This window comes from Anomaloglossus baeobatrachus, chromosome 2 (genome assembly GCF_048569485.1).
Source record: "Anomaloglossus baeobatrachus isolate aAnoBae1 chromosome 2, aAnoBae1.hap1, whole genome shotgun sequence".
Taxonomy (NCBI): Eukaryota; Metazoa; Chordata; class Amphibia; order Anura; family Aromobatidae; genus Anomaloglossus; species Anomaloglossus baeobatrachus.
In genome coordinates this window covers 650,257,513-650,281,409 of record NC_134354.1, presented here as the reverse complement: position 1 = coordinate 650,281,409, position 23,897 = coordinate 650,257,513, and the positions used below count along the sequence as shown (strand labels likewise).

The 23,897-nt window shown below is 51.2% G+C and overlaps 1 protein-coding gene across 1 annotated transcript in view; it reads left to right on the top strand.

The window, feature by feature from the left end:
• The window catches only part of SARNP (SAP domain containing ribonucleoprotein), a 201,772-nt gene that overhangs the window by 3,084 nt on the left and 174,791 nt on the right, over positions 1 to 23,897 (top strand). The window contains exons 2-3 of the mRNA XM_075337002.1: positions 2,129 to 2,228; positions 5,773 to 5,819. Coding sequence (XP_075193117.1) covers positions 2,129 to 2,228; positions 5,773 to 5,819 — 147 coding nt within the window. The remainder of the gene's footprint in view (positions 1 to 2,128; positions 2,229 to 5,772; positions 5,820 to 23,897) is intronic.

Here is a 23,897-nt window from a genome sequence, read left to right as displayed (position 1 = left end):
CCGAGGTAAGCACACAGCGGCGGCCCGGTATTCTCAGGCTGGGGAGGGCGAGGGGCAGGGTTAATGTCTCCCGCCTCCCTCCCGCAGCCGAGAATATCAGCCGCAGCTGCCCCGGGACTGTCACATGCATTATGCGGAAGTACCGGAGTGTCCCCAGCTCTTCTAGATGCCGTGATGCGGTGGCGATCCAGGTAATGAGTTAATGGCGGCGGATCGCCGACACTAAGTTCAGGCTTGATCATGGCAGCGTCTATGAGACAGCTGACATGATCAACCCGTAAGTAAAGTAAAAAAACAAACACACCAAAAAATCCTTTATTTTAAATAAAACACAAAAAAGCTCCTGGTTCACCCGTTTATTAACCCCTCCCCGAAATACACAGCTCCGGCGTAATCCACGTCCTGCGATGCTTGCATCCAGCCGCGACTGACACACAGCGCTGAATGCAGCCTCGCAACGAGACAGCAGAGGTAACCACAGGGCATTTCCCATGGCCGGTAATTTGAACTCACTACCGACCGTGATAAATGCAGCGTGTGCTCACAGGGACTCCCTCTATCCCTCTATCCCTCTATCCCTCTATCCCTCTATCCCTCTATCCCTCTATCCCTCTATCCCTCTATCCCTCTATCCCTCTATCCCGCTATCCCGCTATCCCGCTATCCCGCTATCCCTCTATCCCTCTATCCCTCTATCCCTCTATCCCTCTATCCCTCTATCCCTCTATCTATTCTTCTATCTATTTATCTATCTGCTATCTAATGAATTTTTTTTTTCTTCAATGTGCTTTATTGCATTGAATGCATTAAAGCACACGTACCAACCCGCATGCGGCAAAACCGCAGTAAAGCCGCAGCAAACCGCATGTGGTTTTCGGGTGCGGTTTGCCGCGTTTTTTTTACCGCGGGTGCGGTAATCTTTCAGTGCTCGCGGAATTTTCTTGAGAAAATTCCATTTTCCAGTGCGCACAAAGGCTTATACTCACATTCCCTCACCCCCTGCAGCACCGATCATCTTCCTCTCTGTCTCAGCTGCATCACCGTGTGTGGAGCCGTCACTGTTGTCTGCAGCATCGCATCTTCCTGTCTGTGCCGGTTAGCTGATCTGTGTGGACTCTAGCGGCGCGCACAGCGATGACGTCATCGCTTTGCTCACCGCTCTCTACACAGATCATCTGACCGACACAGACAGGAAGACATCGCGATGCTGCAGACAACGGTGACGGCTCCACACACGGTGATGGGTGACTATACTGATTCACTGCACCCCGCGCTGATAATGATGCACGGGGGCAGTGAATACAGCCGCACATGATCACTCGAGGCTGCAGTTGCCAGGGGTGATCATGCGGGCCGGCTGTTTAGTAAGTGTGCATCCCCCGCCCATCACCCCGCCCACCTGTCAGCGCCGGCTTCACCGCTAAGAGATGGGCGGGAGGATGGGCGTGCATATGTAATGAGCGGGCCCACGTGGTCACTGCAGACTGCTATAGCCTGCTCGTGCCCCCGGTGACCCACTCCACCGCAGCACCCTCATTCCCCGCATCCCCATTCAGACCATAAGACGCACCCCCCACTTTCCCCCAACATTTGGGGGAAAAAAGTGTGTCTTATGGTCCGAAAAACACGGTAAGTATCCTTATAAATACTGTATAAGCAAATCAGCTGAGTGCGGCTTTTGAGAGCTCCCGTTTGATCGCTCCAGCCTAACCCCCTCTGTCCACCCCCCACAAAGTGCTCAGCAGACAGGCGTTCACACAGACTGGAGTACAAATTTGATAGAAAGCTGTGAACCCAATGCTTTCCATTGGCTCCATACTTTGTGGGCATGGTCGGCAGGCAGGAGCTATATCCCCGTCTGCTCAGCAACACACCTCTTGGATAAAAAAACGGGAAGCATAAGCGATCAGAGGGGGTCTACGGACAAGGATCCCCACTGATTTTCTTGTATTTATAGGGGTCTTAATTTATTAAAAATCATTATCATCATTGTAACTTCATTACATTCCCTTGCCATCCCAGCCATTGATATTTGCAGAAGACAACAGATGGTTGGATCCATGACATTGGTGAAACCATCCTAGTCTACTAATCCAAGTACAATAATACTTTGTTGTTCTTTTTGCAGCTAGCAGAACTTAAGCAGGAATGCCTTTCCCGTGGTTTGGAGGTGAAGGGTAACAAGAGTGATCTGGTGAACAGACTTCAAGCATATCTGGATGAACACGGTTGGCAAAAGCTCAAGTTTTAACTCTATATTGACTTTAATAAAGGATTATTCCTATCTTTATAAATGGATATTGTTGGATAATGCCTGTAAATTCAAGTGCATTGACAATGTTTTTTATCCTATTTCAACATGGCAATATATAAACTTTGACTACCTGTTTGTCAATGTATCAATGGCTTCAATAAGATAGGGTTACATAGTCATTAAAGGGGTTTTCTTGGAACAGAAAAAAAGAGGCATTATAAATAAATATCTAAATACTTTTAATTCTCAGATTGCACTTATTTTGTTTAGGGAGGTAATCCACTACAGAATTGAAATTGCTGCAGTATTGTTGCTTTGACAGAAATGTGTCCTAGAATGTTGGGCCTTGTGCCTGTGAGTGTGCGCTCCCAGCCCTCCCTACATGTGTAGGAAGATGTGCTCCCAGTTGAAATGCTGATCTATTACGGGAGATACTAGAGGTGAGGAGGTTGTTCACACTGCTGTCCACCCTGTCTGTCTCATCCAATATTGGAGATACTAGGGGTGCTGAGGTAAGAGGATGCTGCTCACACTGCTGTCCCCCTTGTCTTTCTGTTTGCTGAGCGGTTGATGTTATCTGGAGATGGCTGACAGTATGTGGTAGAAGTCAAAACAACGACGCTCCTTCTGCACATGTTCACTGGCACTGGTACTAGCATGTCGGTGTAACAGCACGGTGGGCAAGTTTTATTCTGTAGTGATTACCTCTCTAGAGAAAACGAGCGTGACTTACTGATTTAGGCCTCCGACACACATCCGTGCCTCCGATACGTGTTTACCATTTTTGTCACGTACCGGAGACACGTACACACGTGGACCTAGGTATTCCTAATGGTTAGGACACACGTAAGTATTTAGGAACGGAACATGTGTCCATTCCGTACTTGCGTGTGTTCGTGTGCTCCATACGGCGGCGTGTCCGTTTTTCTCTGGAAGCACGGGTGCCACACGGCCCGCACCCGTACCACACGGATGTAGTGTGGATGCGGGCACACGTGACACGCGCCGGAGAAACACACGTGTCATGTTAAAAATAAAAAAAAAAAAACCTCACCTCCATGTGCCCTACAGTCTTTGCCGCGGCTGTCACCTGCATCCGTCCCCCAGTGAATTTGAACAACGCATCTTCTTCACTGGGGGCCGGAAGCAGCGTCAGCGGGGCCTGGCCTATGCCGGAAACTGTCATTCAGCACCACAGACAGCTCCGGAAGAAGCAGGTAAGACGGGGCTTTCCGTTCTCCGTGTGTTATTACGTATAACACATGGAGAACACGCATGTGCCACAAACACGACACACGGGGAGCAAACCATCCCTTTAACACGTACGTGAAAAAACGGTTTTTTTTTTTTCACGTGAGTGTGACAGAGGCCTTAAAGGTATTTAGGAATTTATTTATATTGACGTTTCCTTTACTTATTTTTTTGCTTCCAGTCACTGGCCTCAGGCAGAAGCAGCCGGGAACCCGCCTGTCCCCTGTCCCACTAATCTACAACACGATCCCAATCTCTGGCAGCTTTTAAAGTATTATACCACAAAAAGGAAACAAAAAATTCTTTTCCCTTTTCCAAAGGAGTACACAACGTCTCAATCAATTAATAATTTTTATTAGCATCAAAAAATACACAGAAAAAACACCACACCATAAAAATGATAAATTGCAATAAAAAATGAAGTATATACGGGTTTAAGCGATAATATATTGCACATTAACCTCCAGTAAAGTGACCAGTGCTGTATATATGTTCAAATAATTTACAAGCTGACCAATGTGTATTGCACCAACCTTGATGGTAAAGTGACTAGTGCTATAAGAGGCCCATTTCAATGACCATGACGGGCTGTGCAAAACAGTCTACAAATTTTATTCCTCCACGGAAGGTACTATTGCACAATCCCCCCGGGGTCACACCTATTGCCTATAAATATATAGTCACCATCACTATTGTATATATAATCGCCCATTGTTTCTCACTACATCTCTGCAAGACCGCCTCAACCGGATATAACATATAGATATGTCCATCATACATGTGCAAAACTAATTGCATTCTACCATAGGCGGAATTGCAGAGAGCTGAAACATTCGGGCCGTGATGTAAAAATAGTGCCAAACACAACCAGCCTTGTTAGTATCAGCAATTAAGGTCATAAAGTACATTTATGTGCTAAATCCCAATTGCTCCATAGGATGCCATGAACCAGCAATCTCTGAGAAGACTATACTAGAAGTGCCACAAAAAAATCACACATGCGTCTGCCGTTAAGCAATATTAAGCAGTGTGCCAAACGTAAGTACCATTCACTAAATCTTATGTTTAAGATTCAAGACACCACTGCGGAGCAAAAGTTACCTGGGATGATGTAATTACCGCGACCACCCGATTCCCCGACACGTGTTTCGCTCCCGGCTTCAAAATTATTAATTGATTGAGATGTTGTGTACTCCTTTGGAAAAGGGAAAATAATTTTGTTTCCTTTTTGTGGTATAATTATTGATTTAGGAGTGTCCGTAGATGGATTGGACCAATTTTGTGGTATTAGCTTTTAAAGTATGTTTTTCTCTGTAATGCCACAGTGTTTGAGTCAAACATACCTGCCTGAGTTCACAAAGCCAGTGCCTGATACATTCTGTCCAGTCCATGGGCAGCATGTATCAGCTGTCAGATTCACTTTAAATGCCACCATTCATCTCTGATTGTGATATTCATGGTGGTACTCTATGTTGCTGCACACGGTATGATTGATGGGTTGCCGCGAAAGCCCGGTGGCTGCTGGTGGCCCCCTTGGCATATAGATGGTACTGAAAACTAAATCTGCTGATGGGTTTTTCAATAGTGTCGGTGTATAGAGAGAAGAGGACGGGACCTAGGACTGAGCCTTGAGGAACCCTGATAGTAAGGAGAAGATAAAAGGAGTAAGAGCCAGCAAAGAACGCCAAGAATGAGCAGTCAGAGAGGTAGGAGGAGACCCAGGAGAGAGCGGAGCATAGTGAGGAGGAGCTGGTGATCCATAGTGGGAAATGCAGCAGAGAGATCCAGGAGACAGGAGATTAGTGACCATTAGATTTTGGTGTTAGTAGTTCATTAGAGACTTCACTGAGGGCAGTTTCAGTAGAGTGTAAGGAGCAGAAACTGTTTTTAAAAGGGTCAAGAAGAGAAGTATCTGAGTGATAGCGGATTGGAGTAAGCAGTGCAGGAGTTAAGAGATTAGAGACCAGTCTGTAGTTAGCAGTGCAGTTCAACAAAACAAAGGGCCTGTAAAAGCAAAAGGGGGGGGAAGCTTTTAATGAAACCAAATAGCAAAAAAAATACTCATCCCCACACGCAGGCAAAAAAAATAATAATTCCAAAAGGTGAATAATCCCTTGGAGACAAGTTTGTGTGTGTGTGTGTGTGTGTGTGTGTATTTTCAAATTGCGAAGGACGTTATCCTGGGGGCTTCAATTTAGTGAAGAGCATAACGTGTACAATTTTGTTTTAATTGTGTTTTTTTTTTGTTTTTTAAATTTACACTGTAGCTGAAGAGGAGGCCAATGAAATCGATGTGCTAGGAGATGACACCGAGGTAATTATGTTGTGAAATTTTTTTTTTTTTTTGCTCATTCTTCACACACGATTGAACAAAGCTGTGTGTGTATTTACAGCTCTGGCAAAGCTTAAGAGACCACTGCAAAATTGTCACTTTCTTTTTCGCTCTATTGGGAGACCCAGACAATTGGGTGTATAGGCTATGCCTCCGGAGGCCGCTCAAAGTACTACACTTAAAAGTGTTAGGCCCCTCCCCTTCTGCCTATACACCCCCCGTGCTCCCACGGGCTCCTCAGTTTTTTGCTTTGTGCGAAGGAGGTCAGACACACACAGCACAGCTCCACAGATTGGTCAGCAGCAGCTGCTGACTATGTCGGATGGAAGAAAAGTGGGCCCATATAGGGCCCCCAGCATGCTCCCTTCTCACCCCACTCTTGTCGGCGGTGTTGTTAAGGTTGAGGTATCCATTGCGGGTACGGAGGCTGGAGCCCACATGCTGCTTTCCTTCCCCATCCCCCTCTGGGCTCTGGGTGAAGTGGGATCTTACCGGTCTCCAGGCACTGAGACCGTGCTCCATCCACAACTCCTGTGGAGCCTGATGGATAGGAGCCGAGTATCGTTCAGGGACATGGCCCTGCATCTTGGAGGTACTCTGTATCCCTGTGGGGACCGCGCACGGCATCACCTCAGCTTTGCTGGGTGTGCTAGTGCACCGGGGACCGCGGCGCTGACCGGGTCTATATGTGCCATTACACACTCAGCGTCGCTGAGTGTGTTTATATGTAAGGGCTACCGCACTAACCGCCGCTGCCATGGGACACTGCGGCGCGGCTGGGACTTGTAGTTCGCCGGGGACTTTCACGCCAGCCGCGCTTTTACGGCGGCCGCGTTTATTACTAGAGTCCCCGGCTTCCTTGCGGCCTAGTTTACTTTTCTCCCGCCCTCAGCCCTGACAGGCAGGGGGAAGGGCGGGACGCTGCACGGAGCGAGCAGCTCTGAGGGCTGGAGTATGATTTACATACTCCACCCCCCTCACTGTGCACGGTGTGAGCACCAGTTCGCGCTCTTTCTCGGCCACGCCCACAGCTCCCTCATCTCGTTAGGACGCCGCAGCCATTCCTGTCAGCTCCACCGACGCTGCAGAAGAGGGACAAGTCCTGGGAGACCCAGACACGGTCTCTGGTGGCCTCACAACCGCTTTAGGCGGCTGGTAAGCAGCACCTGTTGGTGCTAGCCCCATGGTGCTGTAGTGTATTGGTACATTATTTGTGTATCATATATACTTTACACTGTATGAGCACAGTGCATTCTGGCTATATACCCTTTTGTGTAACTCAAGGAAAACTATAGCATGGCGCCCACAAAAGGCAGGGGTGCCAAAACACAGGCTTATTATGCTGCCTGCGCCGCTTGTAAGACCCCACTACCGGCAGGTTCCACTGACCCTCATTGTGTGCAGTGTTCGACCCCTGTGCCACTTCTTCAGCCGGAGCCTATGCTAAGAGGGGCCCAGGGGGAGACACCTGTTGACAAGGTGACGGGGACTGAGTTTGCTAAACTCTCTGAGACTATGGCTAAGATACTAGAAGCCTTGCAGTCCAGGCCGGTATCTCAGCAACGGGACCCTGTTGAATCGTTGTTCCCGGGCCCCCCTCAGTTGGACCAACAATGTCCTCCCGGGGTATCTCCTACATCCCAGTCTGAGGGTTCTGACTTAGACCCCAGCCCCAGATTGAGCGGGCTCGCTTAGAATTTCCCTCGACATCATATTGTTTAGGGTCTCAGCGGGGGGAATCTTTGGTTGATGATGCGGAGACAGCTGATCAGGATTCTGATCCTGAGAGCGCTCTCAATCTTAATACTCCAGACGGGGACGCCATAGTGAACGATCTTATTGCGTCCATCCATCAGTTGCTGGATATTTCTCCCTCAGCCCCTCCGGCGGAGGAGTCAGCTTCTCAGCAGGAGAAATTTCGTTTCAGGTTTCCCAAGCGGACACAGAGTATGTTTCTAGACCACTCTGATTTCAGAGAGGCAATCCAGAATCACCATGCTTGTCCAGATAAGCGTTTTTCTAAGCGCCTTAAGGATACACGTTATCCTTTCCCCCCGGACGTGGTTAAAGGTTGGACTCAATGTCCCAAAGTGGATCCTCCAATCTCCAGACTGGCGGCTAGATCCATACTTGCAGTGGAAGATGGGGCCTCGCTCAAAGATGCCACTGACAGGCAGATGGAGCTCTGGTTGAAATCCATCTATGAAGCTATCGGAGCTTCTTTTGCCCCAGCATTCGCAGCCGTATGGGCGCTGCAAGCTATCTCAGCAGGTCAAGCGCAAATTGAAGCAGCCACTTGCACGGCCGCGCCACAAGTGGCATCCATTACCACCCAGACCTCGGCAATTGCGTCTTACGCTATTAATGCTGTCCTGGACTCTGTGAGCCGTACGGCGGTGGCGACCGCCAATTCGGTGGTACTCCGCAGGGCCTTGTGGCTACGGGAATGGAAGGCAGATTCTGCTTCCAAAAAGCGCTTAACCAGTTTGCCAATTTCTGGCGACAGGCTGTTTGGCGAGCGTCTGGATGAAATCATCAAACAATCCAAGGGAAAGGATACATCCTTACCCCAGCCCAAACAGAACATTCCCCAACAGAGGAGAGGGCAGGCGAGGTTTCGGTCCTTTCGGGGCGCGGGCAGGTCCCAATTCTCCTCGTCCAAAGGGTCTCAGAAGGAACAAAGGAACTCTGATGCATGGCGGTCTTAGTCACGTCCTAAAAAGACCACCGGAGGCGCCACTAACAAAGCGGCTTCCTCATGACTTTCGACCTCCTCTAGTAGCATCCTCGGTCGGTGGCAGGCTCTCCCGCTTTTGCGACGCCTGGCTGCCACAAATAAGAGACCGCTGGGTGAGAGACATTCTGTCTCACGGTTACAAGATAGAGTTCATCTCTCGTCCCCCGACTCGATTCTTCAGGTCTTCTCCGCCTCCCGAGAGAGCCGAGGCTCTTCTGCAGGCGCTGGGCACTCTGAAGGCAGAAGGAGTGGTGGTCCCTGTTCCTCTTCATCAACAGGGCCACGGTTTTTACTCCAACTTGTTTGTGGTCCCAAAGAAGGACGGGTCTTTCCGTCCTGTCCTAGACCTGAAACTTCTCAACAAACACGTAAAGACCAGGCGGTTCCGGATGGAATCCCTTCGCTCCGTCATCGCCTCAATGTCCCAAGGAGATTTCCTTGCATCGATCGATATCAAAGATGCTTATCTCCACGTTCCGGTTGCCCCAGAGCACCAGCGCTTCTTGCGCTTCGCCATAGGAAACGAACACCTGCAGTTCGTGGCACTGCCATTCGGCCTGGCAACAGCCCCACGGGTTTTCACCAAGGTTATGGCTACTGTAGTAGCGGTCCTCCATTCTCAGGGTCACTCGGTGATCCCGTACTTGGACGATCTGTTGATCAAGGCACCCTCTCAAGAGGCATGCCAACACAGCCTCGACGCTACCCTGGAGACTCTCCAGAGTTTCGGGTGGATCATCAATTTTCCAAAGTCAAATCTGACACCGGCCCAATCGCTCACATACCTTGGCATGGAGTTTCATACCCTCTCAGCGATAGTGAAGCTTCCGCTGATCAAGCAGCGGTCACTACAGACAGGGGTACAATCTCTCCTTCAAGGCCAGTCACACCCCTTGAGGCGCCTCATGCACTTCCTGGGGAAGATGGTGGCAGCAATGGAAGCAGTCCCTTTCGCGCAGTTTCACCTGCGTCCTCTTCAATGGGACATCCTACGCAAATGGGACAGGAAGCCGACGTCCCTCGACAGGACCGTCTCCCTCTCTCAGGCGACCAAAGCTTCCCTTCGGTGGTGGCTTCTTCCCACTTCATTATCAAAGGGGAAATCCTTCCTACCCCCATCCTGGGAGGTGGTCACGACGGACGCGAGTCTGTCAGGGTGGGGAGCGGTTTTTCTCCACCACAGGGCTCAGGGTACGTGGACCCAGCAAGAGTCCTCGCTTCAGATCAATGTTCTGGAAATTCGGGCAGTGTATCTTGCCCTGAAAGCGTTCCAGCAGTGGCTGGAAGGCAAGCAGATCCGAATTCAGTCGGACAATTCCACAGCGGTGGCATACATCAACCACCAAGGCGGCACACGCAGTCGACAAGCCTTCCAGGAAGTCCGGCGGATTTTGATGTGGGTGGAAGCCACGGCCTCCACCATATCCGCAGTTCACATCCCAGGCGTGGAAAACTGGGAAGCAGATTATCTCAGTCGCCAGGGCATGGACGCAGGGGAATGGTCCCTTTCCCTTCACCCGGACGTGTTTCAGGAGATCTGTTGCCGCTGGGGGGTGCCGGACGTCGACCTCATGGCGTCCCGGCACAACAACAAGGTACCAACGTTCATGGCACGGTCTCAAGATCCCAGAGCTCTGGCGGCAGACGCCTTAGTTCAGGATTGGTCGCAGTTTCAGCTCCCTTATGTGTTTCCTCCGCTGGCACTGTTGCCCAGAGTGTTACGCAAGATCAGGGCCGACTGCCGCCGCGCCATCCTCGTCGCTCCAGACTGGCCGAGGAGGTCGTGGTACCCGGATCTGTGGCATCTCACGGTCGGCCAACCGTGGGCACTACCAGACCGACCAGACTTGCTGTCTCAAGGGCCGTTTTTCCATCTGAATTCTGCGGCCCTCAACCTGACTGTGTGGCCATTGAGTCCTGGATCCTAGCGTCTTCAGGGTTATCTCAAAAAGTCATTGCCACTATGAGACAGGCTAGGAAACCAACGTCCGCCAAGATTTATCACAGGACGTGGAAAATTTTCCTGTCGTGGTGCTCTGCTCAGGGTTTTTCTCCCTGGCCATTTGCATTACCTACTTTTCTGTCCTTCCTTCAATCTGGACTGGAAAAGGGTTTGTCGCTCGGTTCCCTTAAGGGACAAGTTTCAGCGCTCTCTGTGTTTTTCCAGAAGCGCCTAGCTAGACTTCCACAGGTACGCACGTTCCTGCAGGGAGTTTGTCACATCGTTCCACCTTACAAGCGGCCGTTAGAACCCTGGGATCTAAACAGGGTGCTGATGGTTCTTCAGAAGCCACCATTCGAGCCAATGAGAGATATCTCTCTCTCACGACTTTCGCAGAAAGTGGTTTTTCTAGTAGCAGTCACTTCTCTTCGGAGAGTGTCTGAGCTAGCAGCGTTGTCGTGCAAAGCCCCTTTTCTGGTTTTTCACCAGGACAAGGTGGTTCTACGTCCGGTTCCGGAATTTCTCCCTAAGGTGGTATCCCCCTTTCATCTCAATCAGGATATTTCCTTACCCTCTTTTTATCCTCATCCAGTTCACCAATGTGAAAAGGATTTGCACTTGTTAGATCTGGTGAGAGCACTCAGACTCTACATTTCTCGTACGGCGCCCCTGCGCCGCTCGGATGCACTCTTTGTCCTTGTCGCTGGCCAGCGTAAAGGGTCACAGGCTTCCAAATCAACCCTGGCTCGGTGGATCAAGGAGCCAATTATCGAAGCTTACCGTTCGGCTGGGCTTCCGGTTCCCTCAGGGCTGAAGGCCCATTCTACCAGAGCCGTGGGAGCGTCCTGGGCTTTGAGGCACCAGGCTACGGCTCAACAGGTGTGTCAGGCGGCTACCTGGTCGAGCCTGCACACTTTCACGAAGCACTATCAGGTGCATACCTATGCTTCGGCGGATGCCAGCCTAGGTGGACGAGTCCTTCAGGCGGCGGTTGCCCACCTGTAGGAAAGGGCCGTTTTACGGCTCTCTTACGAGGTATTATTTTACCCACCCAGGGACTGCTTTTGGACGTCCCAATTGTCTGGGTCTCCCAATAGAGCGAAAAAGAAGAAGGGAATTTTGTTTACTTACCGTAAATTCCTTTTCTTCTAGCTCTAATTGGGAGACCCAGCACCCGCCCCTGTTTTTTTGTGTACACATGTTGTTCATGTTGAATGGTTTCAGTTCTCCGAGTTTTCCTTCGGATTGAAGTTACTTTAAACCAGTTTATAATTATTTTTCCTCCTTCTTGCTTTTGCACCAAAACTGAGGAGCCCGTGGGAGCACGGGGGGTGTATAGGCAGAAGGGGAGGGGCCTAACACTTTTAAGTGTAGTACTTTGTGCGGCCTCCGGAGGCATAGCCTATACACCCAATTGTCTGGGTCTCAATTGTCTGGGTCTCCCAATTAGAGCTAGAAGAAAAGGAATTTACGGTAAGTAAACAAAATTCCCTTCTTTTCAGATTTTTCTCTTTTATAGGTATGTTTTTGAGTAAAATGTAAATTGTTCTTTTATTCTATAAGCTACTGACATGTCTCCGAATTTCCAAGCAATACATTTTGTATTTATTTTCTGAAAATGAGAAATGGTCAAAATAACAAAACAATGCATAGCTTTCACTCCTCAGATAATGCAAAGAAAAGTTCATAATCATTTAGAAACAACAATACTAATGTTTTACCTCAGGAAGAGATCAAAAATCAATATTTTGTGGGATAACCATGATTTTTAATCACAGCTTTCATGCGTCTTGGGCTGGCCATAACAGGGTTATGATGTGGTGGTCCTTCATCCACACATTGATTAACCTAGCTGTGGGGCATGTCGCATTGTCCTGCTGAAAAAAACAGTCCTGAGAGTTGGGGAACATTGCCTGAGCAGAAGGAAGCAACTGTTTCTTCGGCGCTCTATTGGGAGACCCAGACGATTGGGTGAATAGCACTGCCTCCGGAGGCCACACAAAGCAATTACACTAAAAAGTGTAAGGCCCCTCCCCTTCTGGCTATACACCCCCAGTGGGATCACTGGCTCACCAGTTTTCGGCTTTGTGCGAAGGAGGTCAGACATCCACGCATAGCTCCACTGTTTGTAGTCAGCAGTAGCTGCTGGCTATATCGGATGGAAGAAAAGAGGGCCCATATAGGGCCCCCAGCATGCTCCCTTCTCACCCGCGGTTGGTGCTTGTAAGGTTGAGGTACCTATTGCTGGTACAGAGGCTGGAGCCCACATGCTGTTTTCCTTCCACATCCCCTGGAGGGCTCTGTGGAAGTGGGATCTTGCCGGCCCCCAAGCCCTGGGGCCGGGCTCCATCCACAGACCCATAGAACCTGCTGGATTGGGAGCGGGAGTGCCGTTCAGGGACAAGGCCCTGCAACTTTCAGGTACTCTGTGTCCCCGGCAGGCACGGACACGCTCAGGGCTTGCTGAGCGTTGTAGTGCGCCGGGGACAGTGGCGCTGTACGCTGGGGGTTAGGTCACTACAGCTTTGCTGAGTGACGTTGTGTGTTGGGAACTACTGCGCCGACCGCTCCTGGAGCGGCGGCGCAGCTGCGACTTGTGGTGCGCCGGGGGCTTTGCGCCGACCGCGCTTTTACGGCGGCGGCGCTTTTAACTTTAGCCCCCGGCTTCTGCGGCCTAGCGCCGCTTCGTTCCCGCCCCCACCCTGTCAATCAGGGTAGGGGAGAGACGCTGCTCAATGGCAGCGCCGAGGGCTGGAGCCTTATTTACATGCTCCAGCCCTCTCACTAGGCACAAGGGGAAGCAGACTTCCCGCTCTTCGTCGGTGTACGCCCAGGGCCCGCCCTCCCTCTCCACAAGGACGCCGGCAGCCATTACACATGCGATCTGGCTGGGGAGAGGCAGCAGGCTCTGGGAGACCCAGACTAGAGGGATTTCTGGCGACCACACACCGCTCCTAAGCGGGCGGTAAGCTACACAGTAGTGCTGGCCCCACTAGTGCCTCAGTGATATATTAGTGTACTTTTTTCTTGGTACCATATATATATATATATATAGTTGCACTGTAAGGTCGCTTCTTGGCTGGACACCCTGTACTGCTCTGAGGAGGCAGCAACATGTCATCCGCAAAACGCAAGGCTGCCAAGGCACGGGCTGTGTACACTGTTTGTATTGCATGTGGGGCTGATCTACCGGCAGGCTCCAATGATCCACATTGTGTGCAATGTTCAGTCCCAGTGGCACTTCGTCAGCCAGAGCCTATGGTGGTGGTAGCCCAGGCAGAGACGCCTGTGAACCCTGCCCCGGTGACGGGGACAGACTTTGCAGTGTTTGCTGATAAAATGTCTGAGGCTATGACAAAAATCCTGGAGACCTTGCAGGCCAGGCCAGTTCCTCAGACCATGGACACCGCTGTGGCTATGCTCTCTGGTCCCCCTCAGTTGGAACTAGTCCGTACTTCAAGGGGGTCTCAAGCATCACAAGCTGAAGTCTCTGACTCAGATGACAGTCCCAGGCAGCCTAAGCGAGCTCGCTGGGAAAGACCCTCGACGTCATCACACTGCTCAGGGTCTCAGCGAGAAGAATCTCTCTGTGATGAGACTGAGGACGGTGATCAGGATTCTAATCCTGAGGCCCCTCTCAATCTGGATGCCCCTGATGGTGACGCCATGGTTAATGACCTTATATCGGCGATTAATAGGCTGTTGGATATTTCTCCCCCAGCCCCTTCTGCAGAGGAGGCAGCTGCACAGCAGGAGAAGTTCCATTTCCTGTATCCCAAGCGTAAATTAAGTGCTTTTTTGGACCACTCTGACTTCAGAGAATCAATCCAGAAGCACGACGCTCATCCAGACAAGCGTTTCTCTAAGCGTTCTAAGGATACCCGTTATCCTTTTCCCGCTGAAGTGGCCAAAAGCTGGACCCAGTGCCCAAAGGTGGATCCCCCAATTTCCAAGCTTGCGGCTAGATCCATAGTCGCAGTAGAGGATGGCGCTTCACTTAAAGATGCCAACGACAGACAGATGGACCTTTGGTTGAAATCTGTCTATGAAGCTATCGGCGCGTCCTTTGCTCCAGCATTCGCGGCCGTGTGGGCACTACAAGCTATTTCAGCTGGTTTAGCACAGGTGGATGCTATCATGCATCCAGCAGTGCCGCAGGTGGCGTCCCTAACCTCGCAAATGTCTGCGTTTGCGACCTATGCTATCAATGCTGTCCTAGAATCTACGAGCCGTACCTCTATGGCGGCCGCCAATTCTGTGGTTTTGCGCAGAGCCTTATGGTTAAAGGACTGGAAAGCAGATGCTGGTTCCAAAAAATGCTTAACCAGCTTGCCATTATCTAGGGACAGACTGTTTGGTGAGCCATTGGCTGAAATCATAAAACAGTCCAAGGGTAAGGACTCTTCCTTGCCACAGCCCAGAGCAAGTAAACCTCAACAGAAAAAGTGGCAGTCGAGGTTTCGGTCCTTTCGAGGCTCGGGCAAACCCCAATTCTCCTCGTCCAAAGGGACTCAGAAAGGACAAGGGAGCTCAGATTCCTGGCGGGCTCACTCACGCCCCAGGAAAGCAAATGGAGGAACCGCTTCCAAGGCGGCTACCTCATGACTTTCGGCCTCCTCCCTCCGCATCCTCGGTCGGTGGCAGGCTCTCCCGCTTTTGCGACATTTGGCTGTCACAGGTCAAAGACCGGTGGGTAACAGACATTTTGTCTCGCGGGTACAGAATCGAGTTCAGTTCTCGGCCTCCACTTCGGTTCTTCAGAACCTCCCCACACCCCAACCGAGCAGATGCCCTGCTGCAGGCGGTGGACTCTCTAAGAGCAGAAGGAGTCGTGATCCCTGTTCCCCCTCTGGAACGGGGGCGAGGATTTTACTCCAATCTCTTTGTGGTTCCAAAAAAGGACGGCTCCTTCCGTCCTGTTCTGGACCTAAAACTGCTCAACAAGCATGTGAACGCCAGGCGGTTCCGGATGGAATCCCTCCGCTCAGTCATTGCCTCAATGTCCCAAGGAGATTTCCTAGCATCAATAGACATCAAAGATGCTTATCTCCACGTGCCGATTGCTACGGAGCACCAACGCTTTCTGCGCTTCGTGATAGGAGACGAACATCTTCAGTTCGTGGCTCTGCCATTTGGTCTGGCGACAGCCCCCCGGGTGTTCACCAAGATCATGGCAGCAGTGGTAGCAGTCTTGCACTCTCACGGACACTCTGTGATTTCTTACTTGGACGATCTACTGGTCAAGGCACCCTCTCAGGAGGCATGCCAACTCAGCCTGAATTTTGCACTGGAGACTCTCCAGGCGTTTGGGTGGATCATCAACTTCCCAAAGTCAAATCTGTCACCGACCCAATCACTAACGTATCTTGGCATGGAGTTTCATACTCTCTCAGCGATAGTGAAGCTTCCGCTGAGCAAGCAGCGGTCACTACAGACAGGGGTGCAGGCTCTCCTTCAAGGTCAGTCGCACTCCTTAAGACGCCTCATGCACTTCCTCGGGAAGATGGTGGCGGCAATAGAGGCGGTTCCGTTTGCGCAGTTTCATCTGCGTCCACTTCAATGGGACATTCTCCGCCAATGGGACGGGAAGTCGACATCCCTGGACAGGAAAGTCTCCCTTTCCCAGACGGCCAAGGACTCTCTGCAGTGGTGGCTCCTTTCCACCTCGTTATCACAGGGAAGATCCTTCCTACCACCGTCCTGGGCGGTGGTCACGACAGACGCGAGTCTGTCAGGGTGGGGAGCAGTGTTTCTCCACCACAGGGCTCAGGGTACGTGGACTCAGCAGGAGTCCAGCCTTCAGATCAATGTTCTGGAAATCAGAGCAGTGTTTCTTGCCCTACTAGCCTTCCAGCAGTGGCTGGAAGGGAAGCAGATCCGAATTCAATCGGACAACTCCACAGCGGTGGCATACATCAATCACCAAGGAGGGACTCGCAGTCGGCAAGCCTTCCAGGAAGTCCGGCGCATTATGATGTGGGTGGAAGCCACGGCCTCCACCATATCCGCAGTTCACATCCCCGGCGTAGAAAACTGGGAAGCAGACTTCCTCAGTCGCCAGGGCATGGACGCAGGGGAATGGTCCCTTCACCCGGACGTGTTTCAGGAAATCTGTCACCGATGGGGAAGGCCGGACGTCGATCTAATGGCGTCCCGGCACAACAACAAGGTCCCAACCTTCATGGCACGGTCTCGCGATCAAAGAGCGCTGGCGGCAGACGCCCTAGTGCAAGATTGGTCGCAGTTCCGGCTCCCTTATGTGTTTCCACCTCTGGCACTCTTGCCCAGAGTGCTACGCAAGATCAGATCCGAATGCAGCCGCGTCATACTCGTCGCTCCAGACTGGCCGAGGAGGGCGTGGTATCCGGATCTGTGGCATCTCACGGTCGGCCAACCGTGGGCACTACCAGACCGACCAGACTTACTGTCCCAAGGGCCGTTTTTCCATCGGAATTCTGCGGCCCTCAACCTGACTGCGTGGCCATTGAGTCCTGGATCCTAGCGTCTTCAGGCTTATCCCAAGGGGTCGTTGCCACCATGAGACAGGCTAGGAAGCCCACGTCTGCTAAGATCTACCACAGAACGTGGAGGATATTCTTATCCTGGTGCTCTGCTCAGAGAGTGTCTCCCTGGCCATTTGCATTACCTACCCTTCTTTCTTTCCTCCAATCTGGGTTAGAAAAAGGTTTGTCGCTCGGCTCCCTTAAAGGGCAAGTCTCGGCGCTATCCGTCTTTTTTCAGAAGCGTCTAGCACGACTTCCTAAGGTGCGCACGTTCCTACAGGGGGTTTGCCATATAGTTCCCCCGTACAAGCGGCCGTTAGATCCATGGGATCTGAACAGGGTACTGGTTGCCCTCCAGAAGCCGCCCTTCGAGCCTCTGAAGGAGGTTTCACTTTCTAGACTATCACAGAAAGTGGCTTTTCTGGTAGCGATCACATCTCTTCGGAGAGTGTCTGAGCTAGCAGCGTTGTCTTCCAAGGCTCCCTTCCTGGTCTTCCACCAGGACAAGGTAGTGCTGCGCCCCATTCAGGAGTTTCTCCCGAAGGTGGTATCCTCTTTTCATCTTAATCAGGCTATCTTTTTGCCTTCGTTTTGTCCTCATGCAGTTCATCGGTATGAGAAGGATTTACATTTGTTAGATCTGGTGAGAGCACTCAGAATCTACATTTCCCGCACAGCGCCCCTGCGCCGTTCGGATGCACTTTTTGTCCTTGTCGCTGGTAAGCGCAAGGGGTCGCAGGCTTCTAAGGCCACCCTGGCTCGATGGATCAAAGAACCAATTCTTGAAGCCTACCGTTCTGCGGGGCTTCAGGTTCCGTCAGGGCTAAAGGCCCATTCTACCAGAGCCGTGGGTGCGTCCTGGGCATTGCGACACCAGGCTACGGCTCAACAGGTGTGCCAGGCAGCTACCTGGTCGAGTCTGCACACTTTCACCAAACATTATCAGGTGCATACCTATGCTTCGGCGGACGCCAGCCTAGGTAGAAGAGTCCTGCAGGCGGCAGTTGCCTCCCCGTAGGGGAGGGCTGTCTTGCAGCTCTAACATGAGGTATTTCTTTACCCACCCTGGGACAGCTTTTGGACGTCCCAATCGTCTGGGTCTCCCAATAGAGCGCCGAAGAAGAAGGGAATTTTGTTACTTACCGTAAATTCCTTTTCTTCTAGCTCTTATTGGGAGACCCAGCACCCGCCCTGTTGTCCTTCGGGATTTTTGGTTTGTTTGCGGGTACACATGTTGTTCATGTTGAACGGTTTTCAGTTCTCCGATGTTACTCGGAGTGAATTTGTTTAAACCAGTTATTGGCTTTCCTCCTTCTTGCTTTTGCACTAAAACTGGTGAGCCAGTGATCCCACTGGGGGTGTATAGCCAGAAGGGGAGGGGCCTTACACTTTTTAGTGTAATTGCTTTGTGTGGCCTCCGGAGGCAGTGCTATACACCCAATCGTCTGGGTCTCCCAATAAGAGCTAGAAGAAAAGGAATTTACGGTAAGTAACAAAATTCCCTTCTTTTCCAGGATAACCTTGTATGCGGCTTGATTCATACGTCCATCGCAAAGTTTAATCTTCCCAATTCCAGTCTTGCTGAAGCTTCCCCAGATCATCACCGATCCTCCACCAAATTTCACAGTGGGTGCAAAACAATGTGGCTTGTACGCCTCTCCAGGTCTCCGTCTAACAATTAGATGACCAGGTGTTGGGCAAAGCTGAAAATTAGACACATCAGAGAATATTATCTTACTCCTGTCCAGTTGGGCAGATTAAACTTTGCAAAGGACGTATGAATCAAGCCGCCTACAAGTCTATCCTGGAAAAACAGTTGCTTCCTTCTGCTCAGGCAATGTTCCCCAACTCTGAGGACTGGTTTTTCCAGCAGGACAATGCACCATGCCACACTGCTAGGTCAATCAATGTGTGGATGAAGGACCACCACTTCAAAACCCTGTCATGGCCAGCCCAATCTCCAGACCTGAACCCAATTGTAAAACACTTGAATGTATCAAGAGGAAGATTGATAGTCACAAGTCAGCAAACAAAGAAGAACTGCTTAAATTTCTGCCCGAAGAATGAAATAAGGTCACCCAAAAGCAGTGTGAAAGACTGGTGGAAAGCATGCCATAAAGAGAAAAGCCAGAAAAACTGAAAATTTTGCAGTGGTCTCTTAATTTTTGCCAGAGCTGTGTGTGTGATAGAGATATATAACATGCATACATACATATAATGAAACATGTTAGTAGTTGTGAATGGCAGGTTTCAGGTCTTAAGTTGAGTTGAGCGAACCTGAAGTTTGGTATGAACTCGGACTTTTACAAGAAAACAAAGTTTGGGAGCTTTATGTATACAAACCTCTCACATGAGTATCGCTGTGCTCGGCTTGATGCAAGCTGCTTGCAGTGTTTGAATGCTCGCAACATGATCGAATGTAGAGTGCATCAAACAAATAAAAATAAATATATAATTTAAAAAAAACCCTGCCCACCTTCCCCGGAAGTGTTTTTTTTGTTTAAAGGCCCTGTCACACACAGATAAATGTGCGGCAGATCTGTGGTTGCAGTGAAATTGTGGACAATCAGTGCCAGGTTTGTGGCTGTGTACAAATGGAAGAATATGTCCATGATTTCACTGCAACCACAGATCTGCCAAAGATTTATCTGTGTGTGTGACGGGGCCTTATGGCTGACTGCATGTGACAGACTCGAACTGTCAAATGAAGTTCAGGTCAAGACCGGGCCCAAAACTGAACTTTAAAAAAATTCAACTGGACCAGCAGAACCTGAACTTCCATGAGTTCACTCACCTCTTGTCCTAAGATAACTGAGATGAAGGGAAAGAAGCTCTCCGATAAGCACCGCACCCCTCCTATGTTGGCTCTTCTATACTGACCCTTAGGTTCATTTCAGTGATCAGTTGTAGTCTCAGAACATAGATCCCATTGAACAAATGGACATTTTGCTATTACATGCTCAGTTTTCTAAGTTATACTTTTTAATTTTCATGTTGCCATTTGTATTAAGAAAAAAAAAAGATACATTGCAGTTTTCACCCTGGCATTTAAGCCATCAATATACGGATGATGCCTCCTTAAGAGAATGCTTGTTTCTCTGACGCCTCATTGGGGGACACAGGACCATGGGTGTTATGCTACCTATCCATAGGAGGACACTAAGTAGATGCAAAAGCATAGCTCCTCCTCTGCAGTATACACCCCCTGGCCGGGCCAGGCAGCCTCAGTTTTAGCTTAGTGTCTGTAGGAGGCACTTCCTTTCAAGGTTTGTTATTTTTTGAGGGCGACGGTTTCCTTTTGGGACCGATCTCCCACTACCATCAATGGGCGGGAACGTTGAGTGTCGCCTCCACGTACCCCCTCCTGAGACGCTGGATCCTGGGCTGGACGACGGGTTCCATAGACACCGATTTTCCAAAGCCCAGGGTAGAGGCCTATGCCCCTATAGCACAATTCCTCAGCCCCTCTTTGCAGGCTCTGAGTTGAATATGGCACCAATTCCTCAGCCCCTCTTTGCAGGCTCTGAGTTGAATATGGCACCGGCGTGACAGGACACAGCAAGCTGAATCTGCTATGTTCACTGCTTGGAAAGCAGTGTTTAAGGTGAGATCCCCCCTGACTGGTTTCCCAGACAAAGGGAGAAAAGACGCTGCAGGGAAGGCCCCCAGGACATCTACAGTATTTATTATGAGAAAGTCCCTTGCTGGGTGCAAGGAGGAGAGAAGGATCCTGAACACACAGGGTTAACTTTTCTCTAGCTTCCTGGCTGGAGGAGGGGGAAGTCACTCCTGTTTGCAGAGAATCTGCACAGATAATTTCCCAGTGGCAGGGGGAGGGCCCAGAGCTCAGGGACTCACGCTGTTTATTTGCTCTGTTTGCTCTAGCAGAAAAGCCGGCTGATAACCACCAGTGACAAGCTGTGTGCTGACTGGAGGGAGAGGGAAGAAAACTATCAGAAGCTCCATTCCCGCTGTTTTTTACTACCCACAGCGGGGGGGGGCACACTGACTTCATCTTTGCGCTCTTTTAGCACTAAGCCCCGCCCCTCTCAGGAATGCGTGCGAAGATCTCCATAGAGCTTCATCCTTCCTGAGGACAGGGCCATAGGCTGATTTGGGTAAGGTGCTTGCTTCACTTGCAGCTCTGCTGAGCATTGCTCCCCCTCCTGGCATACTCCTATTAGGAACATGCAGAATTCTAAGGGCACTAAGAGGGCTAAGGCTCACATAGTCTATTATTCAGCCTGCACTGCCTGCCACGCTGAGTTACCACGTAAACACACCTCTTCTCTCTGTGAGTCCTGTGTCCCTATAGCTCACCAAGACCCCCCTGCCACCACCGCCGCAACCGTCAGCCCATAGCCTAGGGCTCCCAGCCCACTGGAATGGGCACAGTTTCTGTCCCAGTCCATGGAAAAACTGTCACAGAACCTGGTCCTGGCTATGCAATGTGGTCCTCCACACCCTTCTGGGTCCCTGCACGGAACGCAGCCTGAGGAAACCCCTATGGAGGATCCTTCTGAGGTAATCCGGGCACATGCTTCACCGGTTGCAGGGATCACGAAAAGAGCACACGGCCGGGTGTCTCCAGCAGGCTCTCTCTCGGGAGCACACAGGGCAGGCTCTCCCACACGCTCCACGGCTTCTGAAGAGCTGGAGGAGGGAGAATTCTGTTTGTACCAGGATGATTCCTTGGTTTCACCCTCCCCAGATGATCCAACTGCAATAGACTCCCTTATAGCAGCAATCAACCAAGCTCTGCATGTGGAGGATCCCCCATCCACTATCACTGACCATGTGGTCTCCTTTAAGAGGGCAAGGAAATCCCAAAAGGTTTTCGCTGATCACCCAGAGTTTCAGGATATCCTCACAAAGCAAAGTGAGAAGCCTAACAGGCGCTTCGGTAACCGTACACTCATGGAGTCCCGGTACCCTTTTTCCCCACCTGCCCCTAAGGGCTGGGCCGATCCGTCATTGGTCGACCCCCCCCCCCCCCGGTCTCCTGCCTTGCCACAAAAACGCTCCTGTCGTTACCCGATGGTTCCTCCATCAAGAACCCGACAGACACACAGGTGGAGCACCTCGCCCGCTCTGCCTTTGAGGCTGCGGGTTCCTCCCTCTCGCCCTTCTTTGCCTCTGTATTGGTCGCAAAGGCGATCTCGGTCTGGGCAGAATCCCTTAACACTTCGCTTGAGGAATCCCAGTTCCCTCATTCCGTCACAGAGGTAACAGCTAAAATTGCCGCTGCGGCGGAGTACCTCATGCAGGCCTCCATTGATGCTGCTACCTGCGCAGCTTTTGCTGCCTCAAATACCATAGCCATCCGTAGAGCTCTCTGGCTCCGACAATGGCGAGCGAACTCTGCTTCCAAGAAGTCTCTCACGAGCCTTCCCTTTTTTCCAGACCAATTGTTTGGCGAACGTCTGGACAAGCTCATTTCTGACGCCACGGGAGGAAAAAGTACCTCCCTCCCCCAGCTGAAGCCCAGGACGACCTTCACCAGACGGCCACAGTCCTCGTTCCGCTCCTTTCGGAACTCATTTGGTTGGTCGACATCCCGCTCTGCCCCCGCCACCAGCCGCGGACTACGCAGGGACCGACCTTCTCAGCTGTCCCCGAAACCCACTTCGTCATGGCATCCTAGACCGAAACAGTCCAGGACTAGGGAGACTCGTCCACGACGTTTTCCCCCCTCTTGACTCCTTTGGCGCCCCGGAAGACACACTCATTGTAGGAGGGTCGACTGCGGCTCTTTTCAACACATCTGGGCTGCCGCCTCAGACGACAAATGGGTGCAAGACCTTGTGTCTTCCGGTTACCACATAGAATTTCGGACCAGACCCCCGAGTCGGTTCCTTCTCTCAAACCCCCCAAAGACTCGAAAACGACGCGAGGCCTTTTTCTCAGCAATCCACTCGCTCCAAACAGCAGGAGTGATAATACCCGTCCCGGATGACGAGAAGTTCAGGGGTTTTTATTCCAACCTCTTTGTGGTCCCCAAAAAGGATGGGTCAGTTCGGCCCATCCTGGACCTCAAACACCTGAACAAACGTGCACGTACGGAGATTCAGCATGGAGTCCCTAAGGTCCATTATTGCATCCATGGTTGAAGGGGAATTCCTCGCCTCCATAGATATCAAGGACGCGTACCTGCACATACCCATCGCTCCAGATCACCAAAAGTTCCTCCGCTTCGCAGTTCAGGACTCCCACTCAATTCGTAGCCCTACCCTTCGGCCTTGCCACCGCACCAAGGGTCTTCACCAAAGTCATGGCGGCTGCCATGAGCGTCCTTCACGCCAGGGGAGTAGTCGTTCTCCCTTACTTGGACGACTTCCTCATCAAGGCCCCTCCTTACGCGACTGCTCAACCAGCGTACAGATCACCTTGGACACCCTATCCCGCTTAGGGTGGCTACTGATTCTAGACAAATCATCCCCGGTCCCAGCACGATCCATCACCTTCCTCGGCATGTCCCTGGACACCCGTCGGGGCTTGATCCTTCTCCCTCAAGACAAGGCGATCGCTCCCTTCTACGTCCTCCGTCTCGCTCCATTCGATTCAGCATGAAGGTGCTCGGCAGGATGGTAGCGGCTATGGAGGCAGTACCTTTTTGCTCAACTGCACCTCCGCCCACTGCAGCTAGTCCTTCTAGCGGCCTGGGACAAGAGCCCCTTCTCCCTGGACAAACATCTTCACCTGACGCCTTCAGTCAGGTATGCACTCCGCTGGTGGCTTCGGTCCTCATCCCTATCGAAGGGGAGATCTTTTCTCCCAGTGAACTGGCTGGTCCTGACCACGGACGCCAGCCTCCTAGGCTGGGGAGCAGTGTACTGGCACCACACTGCTCAAGGACGTTGGACGCCCCAGGAGTCTTC